Raw genomic sequence first — 23046 nt, 5'->3', positions numbered from 1 at the left:
ACCAGAGATCAAATTGTCAACATCCACTGGATCACAGAACAAGCAAGACAGTTCCAGAAAAACATCTACATCTGCTTCAGTGACTGTGCTAAAGCCTTTGAGTGTGTGGATCACAACAAACTGGAAAATTCTTCAAGACATGGGAATACCAGACAACCTTACCTGCCTCCTGAGAAATCTATATGCAGGTCAAGAAGCAACAGTTAGAACCAGACATGGAACAATGGACTGGTTCCAAATGAGGAAAGGAGTACATTAAGGCTGTACATTGTCACCTTGCTTACTTAACTTATATGCAGGGTACATTATGCAAAATGCTGAACTGGAGGAAGCACAAGCTAGAATCAAGATTGCTGGGAGAAATATCAATAACCTCAGATATACAGGTGATACCACCCTTGTGGTAGGAAGTGAAGAGGAACTAATGAGCCTCTTGATGAAAGTGAAAGAGGAGAGTGAAAAAGCTGGCTTAAAACTCAACATTCAAAAAACGAAGATCATGGCATCAGTCCCATCACTTCATAAAAAATAGATGGGGAAGCAATGGAAACAGTGAGAGACTTTATTTTTGGTGGCTCCAAAATCACTGCAGATGGTGACTGCAGCCATGAAATTAAAAGATGCTTGCTCCTTGGAAGAAAAGCTATGACAAACCTAGACAGCATATTAAAAAGCAGAGACATTATTTGCCAACAAAGGTCCATCTAGTCAAAGCCATGGTTTTTCAGTAGTCATGTATGGATGTGAAAATTGGACTATAAGGAAAGCTGAGCACCAAAGAATTGATGCTTTTGAACAGTGGTTTTGGAGAAAACTCTTGAGAGTCTCTTGGACTGCAAGAAGATCCAGTCAGTCAATCCTAAAGGAAATCAGTCCTGAATATTCATTGGAAGGACTGATGCTGATGATGAAGCTGCAATACTTTGGCCACCAGGTGTAAAGTACTGATCCTGGGAAAGATTGGAGGCAGGAGGAGAAGGGGATGACAGAGGATGAGATGGTGGATGGTATCACCAACTCGATGAACATGAGTTAGAGTAAGCTCCAGGAATTGGTGTTGGACAGGGAAGCCTCTCGTGCTGCAGCCCATGGGGTTGCATATAGTTAGACATAACTGAGTGATTGAACTGATTAAAATACACAAATGCATAACTGAATGACTGTGCTATGAACTTGAAACTAACACAACATAATAAATCAACTTTATTCCAAAGTAAAATAAAGTAAAGAAACCTGAATCTACTGAAAAACAGTTACAGCTAACTAGAGAAATGACAATAACCTCTCTTGGGTAGTTTACTAAGTATGAATATCCTTATTTATCCCTTTCTAAAGTATATTCTAGTATTATTTGCTGAGACAGGGGAAGAAGAAAATGTGAGAGAACTTTCATGTGGGGTAGGGGAGAAAGTTTAATATATGAGAGAGAAACTTTGTAATGACTGTCTTCAAGGTAGTAATGAGAATTTTTTCAAATAAGAAATAATTATTGAAAAGTCATGGTTTCAGCCAGATATACCATTAAAATGCCCAGTCCCACACAGGAACATGTGTATTTCCATGTATGTTTTGTATATGTGGTTGGTATAACTCCAACTGTGATGAAGATCAATTTTGTGTCATCTTATTTAGAAATGCCATATTCCAAATAAGGATGAGGTATATGCAATATAAATCCACCATCATAATATGACTCCTTGTTTAGTCAAATGAGCTTAATAACAGTAGCATAATTATTTGTTTTTTAACCATTAAACCATGCCAGATATTATATACACATGATTTTTAAAATTCATTACATATAGGTAGGCATCTTTTTCCAAGAATACCATGGAATCTTCAGTTATGAATTGTCCAATACCACTGCACACAAATTTAAAAGGAATTTTGAGTCTCAAAATTTAAAAGTCATGTTAAATACTGATGAAGTGTAAACTACAATTCTGAGGGCACTTTGATTTTCCTTTAGTGGATTTTTCTCAGAGATTCTCTTTCTTAAAAATATCGACTGTGTTACTAAGTTATAGCAGCTCAACATGCAAAACTAAATTTTGAGATGGAGATAATGAAGAAGCATAAAGTCAAGTAATAAATAAAATATTATAATCAATAGTGGCCATGAAAACACATGATTCTGAGATCTAACTTTCTGAAAAACTTAAAAAATTCCAAGAAAAAGAAAAAAGAAATGATTAAGGCTGAGAAAAATGAGACTGCTAAATAAAAATATATAAATGAATAAAGAAAATAATTGAATAATGGGTGAAGTAATCAGTAATCAAAAATATGAGAATTGTTATATGTGTGTGTATATACATACACCCTATGTCTATATGATTTATATGATTTATACATAAATCTCCCAGGTATATTTGATTGTAGGATTGTAAGTTGAACACAAAGTCACCAGTGGAAGCAATATCTTAGATTTAATTATTTGTCTCTTCTAATAACATCCAATAAATACACAGATTAGAACATGTAGTTATTTAAATACCTTTGGGAAACACACAAAGACCAAATAAATACAGGAAATATGTGATTAGTATTACAGAGAAACAACTTGGAATAAAGCAGATGCTGGCATATGGTAGAATTGGAGGGTTATATATTTCACATTCAGAGGGATCCAAACATGGAATGTGATTGCTTCTGAGATATGGATAAAAATGCAAATGGAGCCACTAGACTGAATCCTCAGAGTAAGATAAATACTCCAGAAGATGCAGATGTCAGTTTGAACAGTAATGGTGATTAGTGTGATTTGGTAATTGAAGAGAGACAGGAAAGCAGAATCTGAAATCTTCCACATTTAGGTTCTATGACATGTTATTATTTGACTCAATTAAATTACTGAGATATAACTGAATATGTTTTATCATGAGGCATGACTCATCTAAGCACATGTTAGTTAGTTAGTAACGAAATTCAGAGTTTTGTTAACCGTAAATTGAGTTACTGGGAATCTGCAAACAATATTTGATCACAGGAGCACATCTTTCTATTTTCTTAAGGAAGATGGCTTAAAATGGCATCCTGCCTCACTGGTTAAACAACAGAATGAGAAAACAGACTGAAATCTAATTTTGAATAACGATTCATCTCACATTAGGTAAAGTAATTAAATTTGGTTTACTTGGGTATAAAATGGAACAAATAATACCCAAATACCTTGTGGAAATATTTTAATGAGAAACTCAAGAAGCATACTTGTAAATAACCTAAAAAATATAGTTCTAGATAACTAAGTAGTAATATTTTCAAATTCACCAGTCATATACAAAATATATTGGTAGTTTATGCTACATTATTAAGTTAACAACATAAAATAGTGTGGGAATGCATAAAGGTTGTCTTTATTTTCTAGATGAAATGACTATGAGGCAAAATTTAATTTATTCAACGAATTTCAAATTTACAAAATTTAAGAAATAATGGCATTGATCCATAGAAATGGATCACCACAGTTCAAAAGCATCACTTCTTCAGTACTCAGCCTTCTTTTGAAAAATTGACCAATGGAAAAGAAAAGTATGCAGAAAAAGAGCCATACATATATAATCACTGAATACATCAAAATAATTACTGAAATACAGTGAGGAAAGAATGGTCTTTTTGGTAAATGATGCTGAATAATTAGATATAATATGGGAAAAATCTGACTGTACCACAGCTACAACTATACTCTAAATAAAATCAAGTATAATTGGATTATGGACATAACTCTGAAATGTAAAGCAGTTAAACTTCTTAAGGAAAACAGAATATTTTTGTGATTTGGAGAGGATTCAGAAATTTCTTACATTGGACAAAATAAAGAATAATCCTAGAGAAAAAAATTGATGATTTGGACTACATTAAAAACAAGAGTTTCCATTTTGCAAAAGATTCTAATCAGATAATAAAAATCAAGTGACAGAATTAATAAAAATATCCATGTCATATTTGACAAAATGTTCACATCCAGAAGATATAAAGAAGTTCTATAATTAATGAAAAAAAGATAACATAATAGAAAAATGGGCAAAGTAATTAACCCTGAACTTGACATAAAAGGTTATATAAAGCACTACTAAACATGTAAAAAAGTCCTTAACCTCACTGGTCATCAGGTAAATGTAAACTGGAACTATAGAGGGATAATTTCCACCAGGAAAGTTAAAATTGAAAAGACTGCTCTTATGAGCCGAATTGAGTCCATCAAAATTCATAAGTTGAAGTTCTAATTTCCAGTACCTCAGAATGTGACTGTATTTGGAGAGAGGGTCTTTAAAGAGGTTGTCATTGTTGTTCGGTCACTAAGTCATGTCTAACTCTTTGCGACCCCATGGACTGCAGCACACCAAGCTTTCTTGTCCTTCACTATCTCCTGGAGTTTGCCCAAACTCATGTCCCTTGCATCAGTGATGCCATCGAATCATCTCATCCTCTGTCATCCCCTTCTCCTCCCGCTTTTGATATTTCCCAGCATCAGGGTCTTTTCCAATGAGTTGGTTCTTTGCGTCAGGTGGCCAAAGTATCAGAGCTTCAACTTCAGAATTAGTCTTTTCAATTCAGGGTTGATTTCCTTTAGGATTGACTGGTTTGATCTCCTTGCTGTCAAAGGGACTCTCAAGAGTGTTCTCCAGCACCACAATTTAAAAGCATCACTCCTTCAGCACTCAGCCTTTTTTACAGTCCAAATCTCACATCCATACATGACTACTGAAAAAAAAAACAGCTTTGACTATGTGGACCTTTATTGGCAAAGTGATGTCTCTGGTTTTTAACATGCTGTCTAGGTTTGTCATAGCTTTTCTTCCAGGAAGCAAGCATCTTTAAAATGAGGTGATTATGGTAATCTGAATCCAGTATGACTGGAGTCTTTATAAGAAGATTTGGACACAGACACACATGATAGCAGAGACACAAGATGAGATCACAGGGAGAAGAAAGGACACTAACAAGCCCAGGAGAAGAAAACAACCCTGTGGATATCTTGATTTCAGACTTTCAGACTACAGATTCATGAAATAAATAAATTTCTGTTGTGTGAGCCACTCAATCTGTGATATTTTGTTACAGTAGACTTAAGAGATTAATACAATAACAATACCAGCTACTGGGAAAAACTGCATCCTCATACACAGCTAATGCATATCCACCAAGCTTGCTGTCACTTCAGAGCCTTTGCATAATAGTATGACTTGCTTCCTCACTTAATAATAGGTCTTTGTACAGACATTACTCTCTTGTGAAGTCTTTGCTGACCTCTCTGCCTAATACCTTATCACTCTTACACATATTCTTTATTTTCTTTTCTTGCTTCATTCTGAGTAATTATTTATCACTATATTTATTAGATATTTATTACACATCTCTCACACAGCTAACCTGTAAGTCTCTTGAAGGGCATAGATTTCATCTGCTGATTTTTTCTTTTTTTGTTCACCTTACTTGGAATACTGCCTGGTATGTAGTTGGCAGTCAGTAAAAACTTGCTTGAAGGGGATAAACAAATCAGTTTTCTCTTTATTTTAATTATTAGGCTTCAACATTACTCTGTCATCAGTAACTTTCAGTGAATGGATAATTGTCAAGTGAGAATAATTTGTGGGTTACCTTAAATTATGAATAAAGATGTGAGGAAGAACCCAGGATAGAAAACATTTACTAATATTAATCAAATGGTTTGATTTAACACTTTTCATTTTAACAAATCACAATGATCTCTGCAGTGGTTTGTTATAAAATTACTATATCAGAGGGAAAAATCACTCCATTGTTTACTTCTTCTCAAAGTAGCTGTCTCTTATTATGTAAGTACAAATTGCTAAATACATGTCTTTCCAAAAAACAAGAATTGTTTAAGCAATGTATTTGGAGATCAATTATGCAAATTAAATTTTAATGTAATCAGTGGGACACATGAAATGCTGGAACAAAGTGGTTTATAGTGTTGGTCTCATTTCTGTCATGCACAATATTTTATTTTCCCACATATATAACTATAATTAATAATTATAATTACTTAGCATGACTCAGATACAATTTCCCCTCTATATAGTCAAGGCAAGAGTGGACTGAGTTATTCAACAGAAAATTACTTTCTCCAATTCTGCACATTTTTACCAAAACAAATCTTATTCCTACTGCAAATATATGTGTTTGTTTTTTAAAAGATACTATAAATTATGTTTTATTAACATGGATGCAAATTCTATCTAAGTTTGGAGATAGAATTTCCCTTTTTTAAAGAGTCCAATTAAATGCTCTAGCCTAATCACTTGCTTCATGAGTTACTGTCCATAGATATTTCTCATTCATAGCTGGCTGATTTGTTTCTTCATTATAAACACTCTACCATAAGCATTCAGACTGTCCTTTTTCCCCTTCACCAGAATTGGCCCACAACCTGCTTGAAACCGTTTCCACAGAGCTACAGAGAAACATCAGCAGGTCACCTTCTACTGATTTATTATTTTTATTAGGATTTGAAATCATTACCATGGAAGAATGCATGCAAGTTACCTTATTAAATCAAGATCAAAATTTAACTCACTAACCTACTCTTATCTGGTTCTAAACTTGTTATTTCAATCTGTTTTGTTTCTTTTCCATTTAAATCTCTAACTCAGAGGCCTCTTACCTCATTTTTTGCTGTCCTTTGGGCATTCCACCAACTTCTCTTACTTCGGTGACTAGATTTTTTTTTTTTTTGCTTCTATTGTCTTTTACATTTTGTTATTGTGGTTGGTCTTTCAGAATGTAAAATGGAATTATTCCATAAATATTGGCTATTTCAAAGCTTCTATGCCAATATTTGGTGAACCACAATCTATTGAAAGGTCAGAAGAACAATAATCTGTAAGATTAAGTAACTAGTATTAGATATTTAGCATATGGCTCTATCACAGACAATGATCCTTAGGTGAACATGATCATCTCTGTATTGCTCATAATGAAATATCAGTGACTACCTCAGTGCTTGTCACATAGATAGTGCTCAATAAGTGTTTCTAAATGGATCCTGTTTGCTTGCTTTTACTTGACACTCACATAGCACATCCACATTTCAAAGCCTTATCTATTTAACTCTATTTAAATCTCTGACTAAAATAATTTCAATTGAAATGCGTTCTTTGAATGTTCTTCTGGTCAGAGTATGGAGCTTTAAATAATGGGACTCTACAGTTTTATTTTTATTAAAATATATATTGTTCCTACAATATAATTCTCAGTAAACTAAGAGAAAAATAATCATTTCAACCTCTTACACAAGTGAAAATATAATTGTCAAAGAACTAATATTGACATTGGGGAGTATTATGCAAGAAAAAGTGAATTAAAATTGCATGATGTTTACATTTACATGTAAAAAATCACTTGCAAATACTAAAGCTGTCATATTGAGAAAAGATGCAGCTTTCATTAACCTAAATGAAAAGATGCTTGCAAGGTCAAATTTTCAGTGATTTGTCCAACAGAATTCCCCTATGTTCTTTTGGGAAAATTGATCTAGGCTGACACACAGGATTAAAAAATACAGAATTTCAGTATCTAGTTAACTACCCTGAGATATGCCAACTAAAAAGTGGCACCTGCTATCTGCCTCTGAAAAGATTAGGTCACTTGCTACTGCAGCCACTGACCTTCAACAACACCCTGAAAGGAGTTCAGAGTGGAGATCAGGAATGAGGCACTCCGTGCTCTGGGAAAACTGGCAAAACTGGCAAAACTGTCTTTAGATAATTAGGTACTATCAGGAGATTTTACGAGCCCAGTTCTTGCACTAACCGAGACATCTGCTCCTCCTGAAGAGAAGCAAACCTCTTCCAAAATGAATGCCTGACTGCATGTACTCCCATCCACTAAAATCATATATAATACTGACTTCCTCCCTACTTCTTTTTGGTGAAGTTTCTCCACCTTTCAAAATTCTGCCTTTCAAGCTATAGTTCTCATTTTGCCCCAGATAAAATATTTAACAACTCTCATGTTCTACTTTTTTTTTTTAGTCCACAGGTAGATGTATAAACTTCGCCAACAAAGGTCTGTCTAGTCAAAGGTGTGGTTTTTCAAGTAATCATGTATGGATGTGAGAGCCAAGCTCTCTACAAAGAAAGCTGAACACTGAAGAATTGATGCTTTTGAAATGTGGTGTTGGGGAAGACTCTTGAGAGTCCCTTGTTCTGCGAGGAGATCCAACCAGTCCATCCTAAAGGAAATCAGTCCTGACTTTTCACTGGAAGGACTGAGGCTAAAGCTGAAACTCCAATACTTTGGCCACCTGATGCGAAGAACTGACTCATTGGAAAAGACCCTGATGCTGGGAAAGATTGAGGGCAGGAGGAGAGAAGAGGGCAACAGAGGATGAGATGGTTGGTTGGCATCACTGACTCAATGGACATGAGTTTGAGTAAGCTCCAGGAGTTGGTGATGAACAGGGAAGCCTGGAGTGCTGTAGTCCATTGAGGTCGTAAAGAGTTGGACACAACTGAGCAACTGAACTGAGATGTATAAACAATAAGAAATATTTTTCTCCTTTATGAAAAGCATTTCAACACAAGAAGAAACAAAGACCCAAGAAAGGGCTTCAGAGGATTTGTACACTCCTTTTTCCCTTTTTAGTTAATTAAGTGACCTCAATAAAATGGAGGGCATCCATTATTAAATCTCAGGATCTCTGAACAGTAGATTATATCTGAAAATCAAAACACAAAACACCACCTCTGCTGTCAAGGGAAAGGCAGATTCATGGTAGATTAATTTAGCTTTTTGTTTCATCTATTTCTTTCATTAATTTTTGCTTTTATTCTACTTATTGCTTAATTTTTTTTCAGTTTTAATGAGAGATATTGAGAGAGATGACATTTTAAACTGATGGCTGAAATTACGTTTTTTGATGGTTTCTTTCATGTTTTTTCTCCCAGCTGACACACTATAAAATCAATTATTTTAGAATTAAATAAATTAAAGACCTCTAGAGTTAGACGGTGAAGAAAGCTGAGCGCCGCAGAATTGATGCTTTTGAACTGTGGTGTTGGAGAAGACTCTTGAGAGTCCCTTGGACTGCAAGGAGATCCAATCAATCCATCCTAAAAGAGATCAATCCTGGGTGTTCATTGGAAGGTCTGATGTTGAAGCTGAAGCTCCAATACTTTGGCCACCTCATGCGAAGGGTTGACTCATTGGAAAAGACCCTAATGCTGGGTAGGATTGGGGGCGGGAGGAGAAGGGGACGACAGAGGATGAGATGGTTGGATGGCATCACCGACTCGATGGACATGGGTTTGGGCAGACTCCGGGAGTTGGTGATGGACAGAGAGGCCTGGCGTGCTGCAATTCATGGGGTCGCAGAGAGTCGGACACGACTGAGCGACTGAACTGAACTGAACTGATTGTAATCATATGTGAAAAGATATTTTTAAAAATTAAATATGGGAAAAGGTTTTTGTTGTCTTATAATAAAGTGGAAAATCAAGTATCCTACAAGCCACATCTAACAGATGTTTTCATAAACCTGGCTTTTAAAGAGGCCTGTTTTCTGAATCTCAAGGCTGCTAAAAGCATCTCCTGGCTATGGGAAGTTGTAGGTGGTGCAGAGGAAAAGAACCTGACTCCAAGTCTACAGAGATGTGGAGCCTGAAAGAAGAAAGTTTGCAGAAGTCCAAGGAGATTAAAGAGGAAGATGAGATTGAAAGACGGGACTAGGGACGTAAAGAATGGGAGGTTTGGCATATGACAAAGTGGTGCAAAGTGGTTCAGTAGATCACCCACAAATCCAGCTTTATGTGCTTGCATCTTATAGGCTTCCCGTGTATTTTTTTAAAGATCTGAAAATGGGTGTTCTATTATTACTACAATAAAGCCACTGTCATATTTAGCTTTATGTTCCCCTTGGTGTTTTATAAATAAGTACTCATTCAATATATGTCTCAGGGACGGTGGAGCCTGGTGGGCTGCCGTCTATGGGGTCGCACAGAGTCGGGCATGACTAAAGCGACTTAGCAGCAGCAGCAGCAATATATGTTTAGTTTAATTTAACTATAGATAGACTCTCCCAGTAGTCACAAATCACAACAGAGAAATGATTTTCCTTTCTTTTTTCACTTTAGGATAACACTGACACTTTGTAGGAAGGTAGGTTTACTTATATTAGAGAATTTCTTTAATTATTCAATTAAATATAAGAATAATAGCAAATCTTTCTAAATGTAATTTTTTAAAGTGTCTTAAAATTTTTGCCTTAGTTAATTTTGTTATTTAACTAATTTTGTAATTAGGTTAATTTTGATCGGTGTTAATATAGTATTACTATATATTAAGGCAGCTTTAGTTCTAGATACAATTTTATCAGGCTTAAAAAGATAATTGTGATAGCATTATTTGCTTACTCAGAAATAGAAAATGGTGCTCCATATTAATCTGGAATATCTAAGAAAAAAGAAATATCGTATGCTAATTTCAATGTCTCTGGCTGTCTGAAAAAAAGATGATTTTATAGTCCGTGCATGCTAGGTCGCTTCAGTTGTGTCGGACTCTATGGTCTTCTCTCCATGGGATTCTCCAGGCAAGAATACTGAAGTGGATTGCCATGTCCTCCTCAGGGGATCTTCCCAACCCAGGCATCAAACCCTTATCTCTTACATCTCCTGCATTGGCAGGCAGGTTCTTTACCACTAGAGCCACCTGGGAAGCCCTGATTTTATAGTACAGTACCGTAAAAGTGAATTTTAGTATGTAAATATTTAGCATAACTTTTCTGCTTGGAAACTTAAATCATATTGCTGATGCATAACATCATTTTTGAAGATCTTTAAAAATGTTTTATTGTTTAGAGTGGTAGCAAACTAGCTATTACTATACATAAAATAGAAAACATTGCTCTTTCACAAATATCTAAATGTTGTTGGTATGACTCAGTTTTAACTTATATTTCCTCTTATTGCAACCTACCACAATGCACAAAATGTTATCAGGTAGCTATCACATAATTAGACTATTTTATTATAATACAGCAATATCAAGAAATTCATATAAAAACAAACATAATTCAAAAATTAAAATTCCCTGTTACAAAGATTTTTTGCTAGCATCTCAATTAGGACAGAATTATTCGCCAAAGGCTTAAACAATACATGCATGTTGACTACTCTTGAGAAACCTATTACATTTCATTATTCAGAAAAGTGAGCATTGACTGGGAAGAATGTTGCATTTGGATTACATTTTGTCCTTGGGTCATGATGTTCCTTGTCCCTATCTTCAGTATTGTTAACTACTTAATGCACATCATCCTTTTGCTCCTAGTAAGTAAAATGCTCTTGACTGAATCTAAGGATGATTGATGTCAGCAGAGTGTAAAGATATATGAATGTATAATGTTTTTGGACATAAAACTTGACCTTCGTTTGTTTTTTCTGCCTTTTTTTTTTTTGGTCTACTTTATTCGAACTCAATTGACACACCATTGACTGTCCCCACCCTTCGCTCAGGATTGAGTGCCAAATTTCCCCCTCTTGTCTGGAAAGTAGTAACCAGACATTTTTTTTTTTCCGTCTAACAAAAGACCTTCCTAACTAGGGGAAAGAAAGAGAGAGATAGACAGAGAGACTAATTTTGGTGTGTTTTGTTCTATTTATTTTCTTTTTATTTAGTAAACTAAAGAACAGGCCCAGCACAGGGTGGCTGCCCTGGAGGTTATGTCTCATTGTCTCAGAGACAAATCAGTGCTAGTGCTAGTGCTGAGGAGTGTGGGAATTTTATTTTGTTACATAGCGTGTCCTTACCAGTTGACAGCAGTAACAGGGATAGTAGATCCACATTACCAAACTTTCTTCTCACTGCCTTATTTATCTGTGAAAATTATTTCCCGCAATGCATTTCAAGATTTCCATAACACCAAATCATAAAGCCCCATTCCAAGTATTCATTTCTACATAAAGTGGCTGTTGTTTGAACCATATGTGTAAAGTGGAATCCATTTGTGCTACCATGACTGCAATTAATTACATAAAGTATCTGACCAAATAGTAGCTATAGTTTCACCTGAATATGAGAACTACAACAGAGTGTGACAATTTGTTTCAATAAAATAAACTCTTATATAGTATGAATGCTGTGTGCACACAAATAAAGTGGGTCATTGAAGCTCATGCCATATCACAGCCATCTGAGCAACATTTATGGCTCTCTACCTGGCTTTCTCTGCACCCCAGTGTTGGATCTGATTTGATCACATGATACATATTGCTAAGGAGATGATATCCAAATACTTCAGTCTTTAAAGATAGTAATGGCAAGTAACAGCAATGACATCTTTCCTGTTCTGACACTTCTGTTTCTCTCTTCCCAATTTAAGAGTCCTTATGATTTCATAAGATCTATATGGATCATCTACAACAAATTTCTAATTTTAAGATCAGCTTATTGTGTGATGTGAAAGTCTCTCAGTAGTGTCCACCTCTTTGCGACCCCATGCACTATACAGTCCATGGAATTCTCCAGGCCAGAATACTGGAGTGGGTAGCTTTTCCCTTCTCCAGGGGATATTCCTAATCCAGGGATCCAACCCAGGTTTCCTGTATTGCAGATGGATTCTTTACCAGCTAAGCCACTAGGGAAGCCCAAGAATACTGGGTGGGTAGACTATCCCTTCTCTAGTGGATCTTTCTGACCCAGGAATTGAGCTGGGGTCTCCTGCATTGCAGGTGGATTCTTTACCAACTGAGCTACGAGGAACCCTTAATTTTATCTATAACCTTAATTCCTCTTTGCCATGTAACACGTTAGCATGGATTAGGGATCAGGATGTTAACATCTTGGAAGAGCATTATTCTGCTTACTATAAAAAGGCATTTTATAAAAACTGAGATAACATTTCAGAGTACACAGATGAGCAACTCTAATTATGTAAAATTCTTGGTAGCTTGAGACAGTAATACTAGTTCTAGACCCAACCAGGCTGTTGTGGATGTGATTTCTAACAAGTATTACACATGGTAGCTCCAGGATTGGATGAGGTTTGAACTTTAGGGAGACAGTCTACTGGTTAATAGCTGGAGAAAGTGGGGTAGTCAGAGAATAAGATTTTCTCATTATTAAATAAAATATATCCTAGCTAACTATTTTATTTCTGTTATCTCTTCCACTATTTTTTTTTTTTCTTTTGAAGGCTTTGCAGGATTAAAATAAGCCCTCTCTTATCTCTAAGACTTAAAAATGATTCTTGCACTAAACCATTCAAAACACTGAATAACTGAGCTTAAATTATTTAAGATTTCTAACTTTTAAGTATTAAAATGATTCTTGCTGTGGAATGCTCTGAAACAATGAACAGCAGCATTTAAAAGATTTAGAGTCAGGTGTGTTAAGTGTTGGTGAAACCGAGTATGGCCCTATGGAGCTCTAGACATGGAAGACTTTCTGTACCTCATTTTCTTGTCGGTCGTGAACAGACTCCAGCCTTCATGACCTTCCCCGAGTTCCAAAGGGTAGATTCAAACAGTTGCTAATCAAGGGAGAAGCAGCCAAGAAACCACCTAAGGTGAGATTAAAGGAACCAGAGAAGCTCATCAAGAAGAGAGGACCGCAGGCCCTGCACACAACTAATCTTAGAGCAACCCCACCCTTTAACTATTGCTGTAAAACTCCTCATCAAATCCTCCAGGATTGGATCACATAGTTTTCAGGGCAGGAGCCTGCTGTGCCCCACTTTGCCTGGCAAAGAAATAAAGGTATTCTTTTCTACTTCATCCAAAACTCTGTCTCTGACATTTGATTTAGCACCAGTGCACAGAGGTCAAGTTTCTGGCATCACTGATGCATCTGCTCTATTCCATCATCAGTTATATAATTTAAAAAAGAGACACTGTTAGCCTCCTTCTTAACTTCCTAATCATATATATATATATAAAAGATAACCAAAGCACAAAATTTACTGTTTTTGTAACACTGAAGTGTGCTTTAGTTTCTATACTGTGAGGCTGTGGGGATACTTTTTACCAGGTTTTTCTCTCCAGATTGTTCACACACACAAACACACAGATTTTCTTCATATATATCTTTCTTTAATACATCAGGCTATAATAATAAATGTAGATATTCTTTACCTTTGGTTAATATTCTTCTATGCTTTCAAGATAGCCAGAGTTTGGTTTTCTTCAAGGAAAACACAAAGCAACTTCCAAAATTTATTTATAGGTGAACTATTAATTATATACTCCATATTTTATAAAGATTTAAATATGGCAGAGAAGACGTATTTATTTTGTGAGTGTTAGACAATAGTTTAAAGCTATTTTTCTCCATGTAAATATTGTTGTCAAGACTATTCCTTATATTTTATACCCCACAATCTGCTTTTTGTGGCATCTCTTCCTGTCTTTATCAGCTGCTCTATTATTTCACTTGAAATGAACACTTATTTAGGCTGAAGACTTTTAAGTGAATCAAAATGCTCTGAGTTCATCTGCATTGAAAATACTGATTGTCAGAAAACAGATCAGTGCTGGGACAGAAGGCATTATCTGTGCAAAAAAGGGCAAGATGATTTTGCCATGTAATTCCTAGTTCAGTCTATATCCAGGACAGACTCCTGATTTGTCAATGACAACTGCATACTAGTTTGATTAGGTCCCATTGGTTTATTTTGTTTTATTTCTATTGCTTTAGGAGATTGACCTAAGAAAACATTATTACAATTTATGTTAGAGAATCTTTTGCCTATGTTGTTTTCTAGGAGTTTCATGGGGTCATGTCTTACGTTTAAGTCTTCAAGCATTTTGAGTTTATTTTTGTGCATGGTATGAAGGTGTATTCTAACTTAATTAATTTATATGCAGCTATCCAACATTCCCAGCACTACTTGCTGAAGAGGCTTTTCCCCATTTTATATTTTTTTGCCTTCTTTGTCAAAGACTAATTAATGGAAGGTGTGTGGGTTTATTCCTAAGCTCTCTATTCTGTTTTACTGATTCCTATGACTGTTTTTGTAATAATGCAATGCTGCTTTGATTTTTGATTACTGTAGCTCTGTGGTATTGTCTTAAATCTGGGAGAATTATGCCTCCTGATTTGCTTATTTTCTTCAGGATTCCTTTGACAATTCTGGGTATTTTTATGTTTTGATATAAACTTTTTGGATAGAAATTTGTTCAAAACAGTTATGTTTTGCTATGAAGGAAATTTTAAAAGTAAAATCTACTTTAATTTTTCTATGTATTTCCTCATTTTTAAATATCAGAAAACACATACATATTGAAAAAGGAAATCTTATTGAAAACAAAAGTATGCTTTAATTGAGATATTTACCAAGTATGAATCACCTGCTACTGCTGTTGCTCTTCAGTGACTAAATTGTGTCTGATTCTTTGCAACCCCATGGATGCTAGCATGTCAGGCCCCATGGGATTCTTCAGGCAAGAATACTGGAGTGGGTTGCCATTTCCTTCTCCAGGGGATCTTCACGAACAAGGGATCAAACCCACATCCCTTGCATTGGCAGGCAGATTCTTTACCACTTAGCTTCAAGGGAAGCCCCATGAAACAGAATGTTTAACTCTTACTTTCCTAGTTTGGACCTGTGTCATAATAACTGTCCTGATATTAGAGTATTAAATATTTGGTTTTTTAAGAAGATAGTTTTAAAGCAAAATTCAAAAATCTATGAAAGGTTATAGACGATAAGTAACAAATGTAAGCTCAGTCTGACACATTCAATCTTTTGAATGCACAGAGTAATAGACTCAAATAACTTCACATATGGAAATTCATTTGAGGACCAGTGATCTGTGAACTTTCTCCATATATCAAAATTACTGCAACACCTGGACCAAATTTCTCTGTAATGATGCACTGCAATTGCACTGTGAAGTGTTCAACAGTTTTCAGAATCATTCTTATTCAAATTGACTTCCACTGATGTAGTACTGTACTGTATTTCAGAAGTTATTTCAATTGACTCAATTTTGAATGTTACTCATAGAAGGACTCATCTATGCATCTGAATTTATAAATGAATATTTCTTCTGATTTTCTGCTTTTATCTAGAGTACTCCTTTTGTCTAGAGTATTGAATGTACTGATTATAAAAATATATTTAAAGTTGGTTTATGTATTTGTAATAGAAGTGATCTTTAGGAATTTTCATTTTACCCTAGAGCATTCTGAAACAAAAATAGAGATATGGAAAGAAGACAAAAAATGTTGAAATGATGCATTCTATTTCTATTTGTTACTTAAAACACGCTCACATCAATTAAGTAATAAAGTGAAGATTTGAGAATAGGAGGCTAGCCTAGACTCAGTATTGCTAACTGTAAATTTGAACATATTTTAACCAAAGTGGAGAAGGCAATGGCACCCCACTCCAGTACTCTTGCCTGGAAAATCCCATGGACGGAGGAGCCTGGTAGGCTACAGTCCATGGGGTCGCTAAGAGTCAGACACGACTGAGCGACTTCACTTTCACCTTTCCCTTTCATGCACTGGAGAAGGAAATGGCAACCCACTCCAGTGTTCTTGCCTGGAGAATCCTAGGGACGGCGGAGCCTGGTGGGCTGCCGTCTTTGGGGTCGCACAGAGTCGGGCACGACTGAAGCGACTTAGCAGCAGCAGCTAGCTCAAAATGTCTATGCCTTGACTACAGGCACTTGAGTAAATTTTCTCTATTTTAACAGCATAGCAGAGCAAAGGGATTCCTTTACTGGTTTCACAGAGATATACGTAATCAGGCTGGCAACAGGGAGAGCAGCTTTCCCAGACTGCTAGTTGTTGTTCAGTTGCTAAGTCCTGTCTGACTCTGCCACCCCACGGACTGCCGCACACCATGTCTCCCTGTCCTTCACTATCTCCCCAAGTTTGCTCAAATTCATGTGCATTGAGTCAGATGTAAAATCATCTCATCCTGTGCTGCTCCTTCTCCATTTGCCCTCATCTTTCCCAGAATCAGGGTCTTTTCAAATGAGTCAGCTCTTCGCATTCAGCAAAGTATTGGAGCTTCAGCATCAGTCCCTCCAATGAATATTCAGGGTTGATTTCCTTTAGAATAGATTTGTTTGATCTCCTTGCTATCGAAGTGTCTTCTCCAGCACCAGAGTTAAAAACCATCCATTCTTCAGCATTCAGCCTTCTTTATGGTCCAAATTTCACATCCATACATGACTACTGCAAAAACCACAAGCTACACAAACCTTTGTTTGCAAAGTGATGTCTCTGCTTTTTAATATGCTATCAAGATTTGTCGTAGCTTTTCTTCCAAGGAGCAAGCATCTTTTAATTTGTGGCTGCGGTCACTGTCTACAGTGATTTTGGAGCCAGAGCAAAAGTGAAACTGTCTGGCTGATTCCACTTTTTCCCTATTTGCAATGAAGTGATGGGACCAGATGCCATGATCTTAGTTTTTAGAATGTTGAGTTTTAGCCAGCTTTTTCATTCTACTCATTCACCTTCATCAAGAGGCTTTTAAAGTCCTCTTTGCTTTGTGCCATTAGTGTGGTATCATCTGCATATCTCAGGTTGTTGATGTTTCTCCTTGCAATCTTGATTCCAATATTTGAAAAATAAGTGATGCCACAGGAGCTACATTATGATGCGTTTCTCCCTTTGGCTACTGATTAGAATTTGCATGAGCCCTTTCAGTGGTAGTAGATAGGACCTCTTTACTGTGGCACCATACATTTCTAACAGAGGAAATTCCTTCAAAGTGATGCTACAAAGGTATACTCTACAAATATGCCTCATGGAATAGTAGTTGGGTAGGATTTCTTTTTAATTTAACATATTTGAATCCCTTAAATGTGTCCAGCTAATTATTATTACTTAAAAAGAAAATTAAGATAAAAATAAATATCTTATTCATCTGAATCTTATTTTATAAGCAAAAGTTATAAGAAATGCTATCAATTTATAAATCAAAATAAACTCAACTTTGGGCTACCCATCTTGACAGTTTGGCAGAAAATTCAACGTTAGTTATTATTAGGATCTCTCTATTTCTTGCCTACAATCTCAGATTGGACAAGAACACAAGAAGTTTAGAATGCTCTAGCAAAAGATGTGGAGCTCTTTTGTAAGCTCATGACTGCAGACAACCTCACTGTCTCAGATCATGTGATCTCATATGGAAGGCTTTTGTGCCCAGCCTGGGCCACATAATTTTATTTTTTTCTTTTTCTAAAGCTTAAGACCCTGGGACCTAGGGTCCTACCACACAGCCATCACTCTTTAGGTTTTATCAACTGTCAAGATGATGCCACAAAACGAGAATTCATCCCTGTTATATACCCAGGTGGAGAAGGCAATGGCAACCCACTCCAGTCCTCTTGCCTGGAAAATCCCATGGACGGAGGAGCCTCGTAGGCTATAGTCCATGGGGTCACTAAGAGTCTGACACAACTGAGCGACTTCACTTTCATATTTCACTTTCATGCATTGGAGAAGGACATGGCAACCCACTCCAGTGTTCTTGCCTGGAGAATCCCAGGGATGGGGAAGCCTGGTGGGCTGCCATCTATGGGGTTGCACAGAGTCGGACACGACTGAAGCGACTTAGCAGCAGCAGCAACAGCAGCAACATATACCCAGGACTTTGCTGATTTCAGGCCTGGTTCCCAGTCTGGGAAATTTCTCATTTTTGTCTCTGTTCAGAACTCTCTCTTTCCCCCTTTAGATCACTATCATTCTTTCTAAAATAATCTTAGGCTTTCACAAAGAGAGAAAAAGAAGAGAAACTGATCCCTTTGCTTTCAGCCAAGACACAACAAAACAGAAAGGGTTTGGCTGTTTGCTTGAATAAGGAGAAGAAGGCCTTGCAGAAAATTTAAAAAATGAGCTAAAACCTCAATAAATTCTTCTGTCACCAAAATTAAACACCTTTCTATCCTACATTACTTCTTAGAATATTTAATCTCTATGTATTATAATCTAAACAGAGGATTCATTATGTAGTATTTTCAAAATGTCTTTGTCCACAAAAATTTTGACAGTTTTTCTACTCTCTGAAGAGAATCTCTCAAGAACTAGTTTGGAAAACATTTCTCTTGGAAAATGTCTGGACCTCTAAGATTCTTCATGTCTGGGTTTCTCAAACTCCACAGGTTCCCTCTGCCTCCATTCCCAGAGAACATGAGACGATAGCTTGTTGTATAAGACTTACCTCAATATCGTTTATATTTAAAAAGGAGCTGAAATGTTACAAAGAAAGTTAATGTATGCTTTTTCTGAAGTTCCTTCATAGGTAATTAATAGCATATTTTTTTTTCTAAATCTGCTCTCTACAGAGGAGGGTTCCACATCTTTTCAGGATGAACAAAGGAACAGGTGAGGGGAATTGTGTTATTTAATGATTCTGCCATTAATTCTGCCCTTAAAGAATGATACCAATAAAACTGAGTACAGGCAAGGTTTCTTCTTTTGAATCACTGGATTTCTTTAAAGTTAAGCAACAGGGAAAACAGAAACATTTCTTTTTTCCTATAATCCAAGGAAAATAAAGCTGAAAAAGAAAGCACAGAAGAAATCTGTCAGTATGTAGCAAAAGGAAGTCATCTGTGCATTCCTTGGATTAGGATTTGGTAATATATTGAAATGTTGGATAATTGGATATATTGAAAAACTGTATAATATTGTCTAAAATGCTTTGCATCAATCATTTGAATTCAGAAGTGTGTTTTTATTTCTTTTTTGGTGGCAATATTATTTCATATAAAGAACAGTCGTATGTAGGGCTTATAGTATGACTTTGGTCAATTAGAAAATTGTGGCCAGTTACTTTTTTAAATAAAGGAAAAAAAGAGAAAAATATCACTTGCCTAGTGACTTTTCAGTCAGACACTGCATAACTATTGGGTATAAAAGGAACTTCAGTAGCCCATAGAACATAATATCTGTCTGGTCAGACAGATAAAATCTCACCTTCATGTATCTCACAGCCTTATTTAAGGCAGATAGACTTTATAAAATCTGGAATAAATTGATTCCAGTGTATAAAATGGTATGGAAACAAAAAGTATAGGGCAGGTTAAAATGGGGTCTGGAAGAAAGCTAAACCAGGATTTAGCAAGAAAACAGGAAGTCAAGGACAGGAGAACACCCTGGTAAGTCAAGAACATCCAAGGTAAGTCAAGAACATCTGTTATTAATGCTGGAGAAAGAAGCCAAACCTTATGTGTATGTCACATAATACACAGAGCACACTCATTTCCATTTCTACTCAATTTGTTCTGGCAAAAGATTTGGCAAATTGAAAAGCCACTAGTCTTATATATTTCATACTTGTATCCTGTTCCACAAAACTTCTACCATACATGTTTAATTTCTCATAAATAAATTAATGAAAGAAAGGATATTTATATCTGTTCGCTTAGGCCAGTGGTTTTATAATATACTTCTTTCTAAATGCCTAAGAAAGAATTAAAATATATTGATAGATATTACCATCATAAAACAAGCAAAAAAATACAAGTAAAAAAATAGGTAACTTAGAAATGCTTGAAGGTTTTACAAATTTATAAAAACTCTTTCTTATGTGCACAATTTTTTTTCATTTTTTTCACAAAATTTATAATTCAAGTCTTTATAGACTTCTCCTAATGACACTGGGACTCAGTTGACTTTCTCACTTCACCTTTGGGGTCTCTTTCCCTTTCTCCTCAGAATTAATTAAGAAGGTACTATTTGGGTCTCTAGACTTAAATGTACAATTAGAATGACTTTGTGTTTCAACTTCACTTCCCAGCTCAGTGGCACATGCACAGATTTTCTCCTTTTCTCATCCCCCTCAACCCCCAGAGAAGCAGTGTGAAGTCCTTCTTAAGGACTGTCTCTTCCTTCCTCAGGTGACTAAAGGTAGGGGCATCTTGGTGTCACCATCTTGTAGGGGAAGTTCCGAGAATCCCAAGGGTATTTAGAAAATCATCCAGAGGATCTGAGATGCTTGCTCCTAGCAATGTATTGGAGAGAAATAATGGCTCTATCAGTCCCATCCCATCAATATTGAGTCACTGAATTTATCTGTCACAGAACAGCCCATGGCATTACTGCTGTCAGAATAACAGGAAAGAAATGCTGTACTGAATTGAATTAACTGGGAAACTTTTCTCAGTACCACTAGTAAATCCCTCTTCTTAAACTGTCTCTTGTTTATATCAGAACCAGGTAACTAAGGTGCTAATGATTGAAAATGTTCAAATAATTAACCACATGTTGAAATAATATGCTGATATTACTGACTATAGGAACTGACTCACCCAACTAGGAATCTCAAAATATTTTCTGAATTTTCCTCAGATAATAACCTCCTAAAATAAAGCAAGGTTAACACATCCTCCCTTAACAATTTTCTAATATTTAGGAAAATCTGAAACATGGGGCAGACAATTTTAATACTGACTTATATTAGTGAATGAAGTGAACCTAAATTGATATTAATTAGGTTCTGGCACAGCAAGCTGACTATCCTCTAAATTAAAGAATTTCTAATCCATGCAAGTAATACTTGAAGGTATGTAGATATCTTAAATATACTTAGGCTTCCTTATCCTGTGTCTGTCTATTGTCTTTCTTACTGTTCTATGTTTTTCCATTGTCCTCATGAAGATACTCATCTTTAGAGGACCAGCAGTGAATTCCTGGGTTGATGGTCTCAATTGTTTCTGGGTGGACATCATCTGTTCCTAATCTGTAGCTTACATTGTCAATTCCCAAAGATAAAACAATAGACAAGGTTTTTGTTTTCTGCTTTTCTTACTGTCTTTTCCTGTCTTCATTCCTGGAAATCTCTGCTCCATCTACCAGTTAGCACATCATTTCTAGTCTCTCTTGGTGTTATTCTACTCAGTCAATCCACTGAGTCTTTCCATCTGGCATCCTCTAAAAACAAAGACCACGATGGCTTCTACTTTAAGTTTTGGTTTATTTGTTTGTACTGATTCAGTTACGCAGATTCTCTTCTTCATATATCTTGTCTTTGATGAGTCTTAATGAGATGACATTTAATGATATGACTGAAGGGCACATTTTCTTTTGGACACCTACACTAATGGTAAAGTTTCTTGGTTTAACAAACCTGTGTGCCAGTTTTTGTAGGAAAGCAATAGAAAATTAGTTATATTTGTGAAGATTTTGGAATTGCTGTTATTGCTTCTCATTATTTACTAAATAATAAAGAATCTTTGGTTTATGATTGTAGAGATATTCAACTTGTTGCCATGGCAACAAATTATTTGCTGTTTTGAAAGTTTACATTTAGATTTGAACTATAGAAAATGTAAAGCTAAAAACAGAAATTATATGGCCAAGAACTATGGGTAATAAATATCAGTTAAGTTTATCAGGGATGAAAAGTTACATAGTATTTTCTGCAATAATATTTTAGCAGGATTTTTAAACACTTAATTTGTACTTAAGTATTTATATTCTATATTTAAATATATTTGTGGATTTAAGAAAACATGTAATTAAACTTTTCAATTATTTCTCAAAATATTTGAATAAATGATTAATGCTAATTAAGTTAAATACATGTCATTTGTAGACAGTGGAAATGATTGTCACTGCTGTGCTATTAAAATTTATGTAAAATTATACACATTGAAAAATAAGCCAAGTTTGAGGCAGCAAAATGCTACCACATTTCACTCACTTTTATGTTTTGTTCTGCACTGTTTAGTTGTCAGGGCAGCATAACATTTAAATACTACCTGCAAGTATCCTTTATATCAGTACAAATGAGTTATATTCTTAGAACTGAATTTTATATTATTTTCTCAGACGAAAACCCATCCTTTGAGAGAAAATCTGGCTTGTGTAAAATGAGGGTAATTTACAAGAATCATATTAATATCTATGGACACAGATTTCCTTATAGAGCAAATTAAAACTCTTATTTTCCCACACTGTAGTCATAATTATTAAAACTTATTTTCTGACTGTTGTATAATATATTGAAATGCTAAAAAGATAAAACCTCATATTTACTTGTGATGTGAAATGCTTTCTCTACTTTAGAGAAAATAATGAAAAAGTATGTCTTTCCTACTTTAGAGTTTACGATAACTGCCATGT

At 35.6% G+C, this 23046-nt stretch overlaps 1 protein-coding gene across 47 annotated transcripts in view; it reads right to left on the bottom strand.

The window, feature by feature from the left end:
* Window positions 1–23046, bottom strand: part of LOC145547098 (uncharacterized) — a 745699-nt gene that overhangs the window by 582607 nt on the left and 140046 nt on the right. For 34 of the 47 annotated variants that reach the window (XR_014083532.1, XR_014083562.1, XR_014083555.1 and 31 more), the window contains one exon: window positions 13414–13523. The exons of 12 other annotated variants lie outside the window; for them this stretch is intronic. Coding sequence is in view for 2 of the 35 variants with exons in the window: in XM_081595820.1 (XP_081451946.1) it covers window positions 13414–13418 (5 nt within the window). In the remaining 33 variants the exon portion in view is untranslated. Of the gene's footprint in view, window positions 1–11407; window positions 13524–23046 lie in introns of those variants that run through there. One more of the 47 variants, XR_014083615.1, reaches the window with a different exon arrangement.

This window comes from Giraffa tippelskirchi, chromosome 1 (assembly GCF_054371585.1).
Source record: "Giraffa tippelskirchi isolate mGirTip1 chromosome 1, T2T-mGirTip1v1.2.pri, whole genome shotgun sequence".
In the NCBI taxonomy this organism is placed as follows: domain Eukaryota; kingdom Metazoa; phylum Chordata; class Mammalia; order Artiodactyla; family Giraffidae; genus Giraffa; species Giraffa tippelskirchi.
Note: the sequence above shows the minus strand (reverse complement) of the source record. Positions and strands in the feature narration are given on the sequence as shown.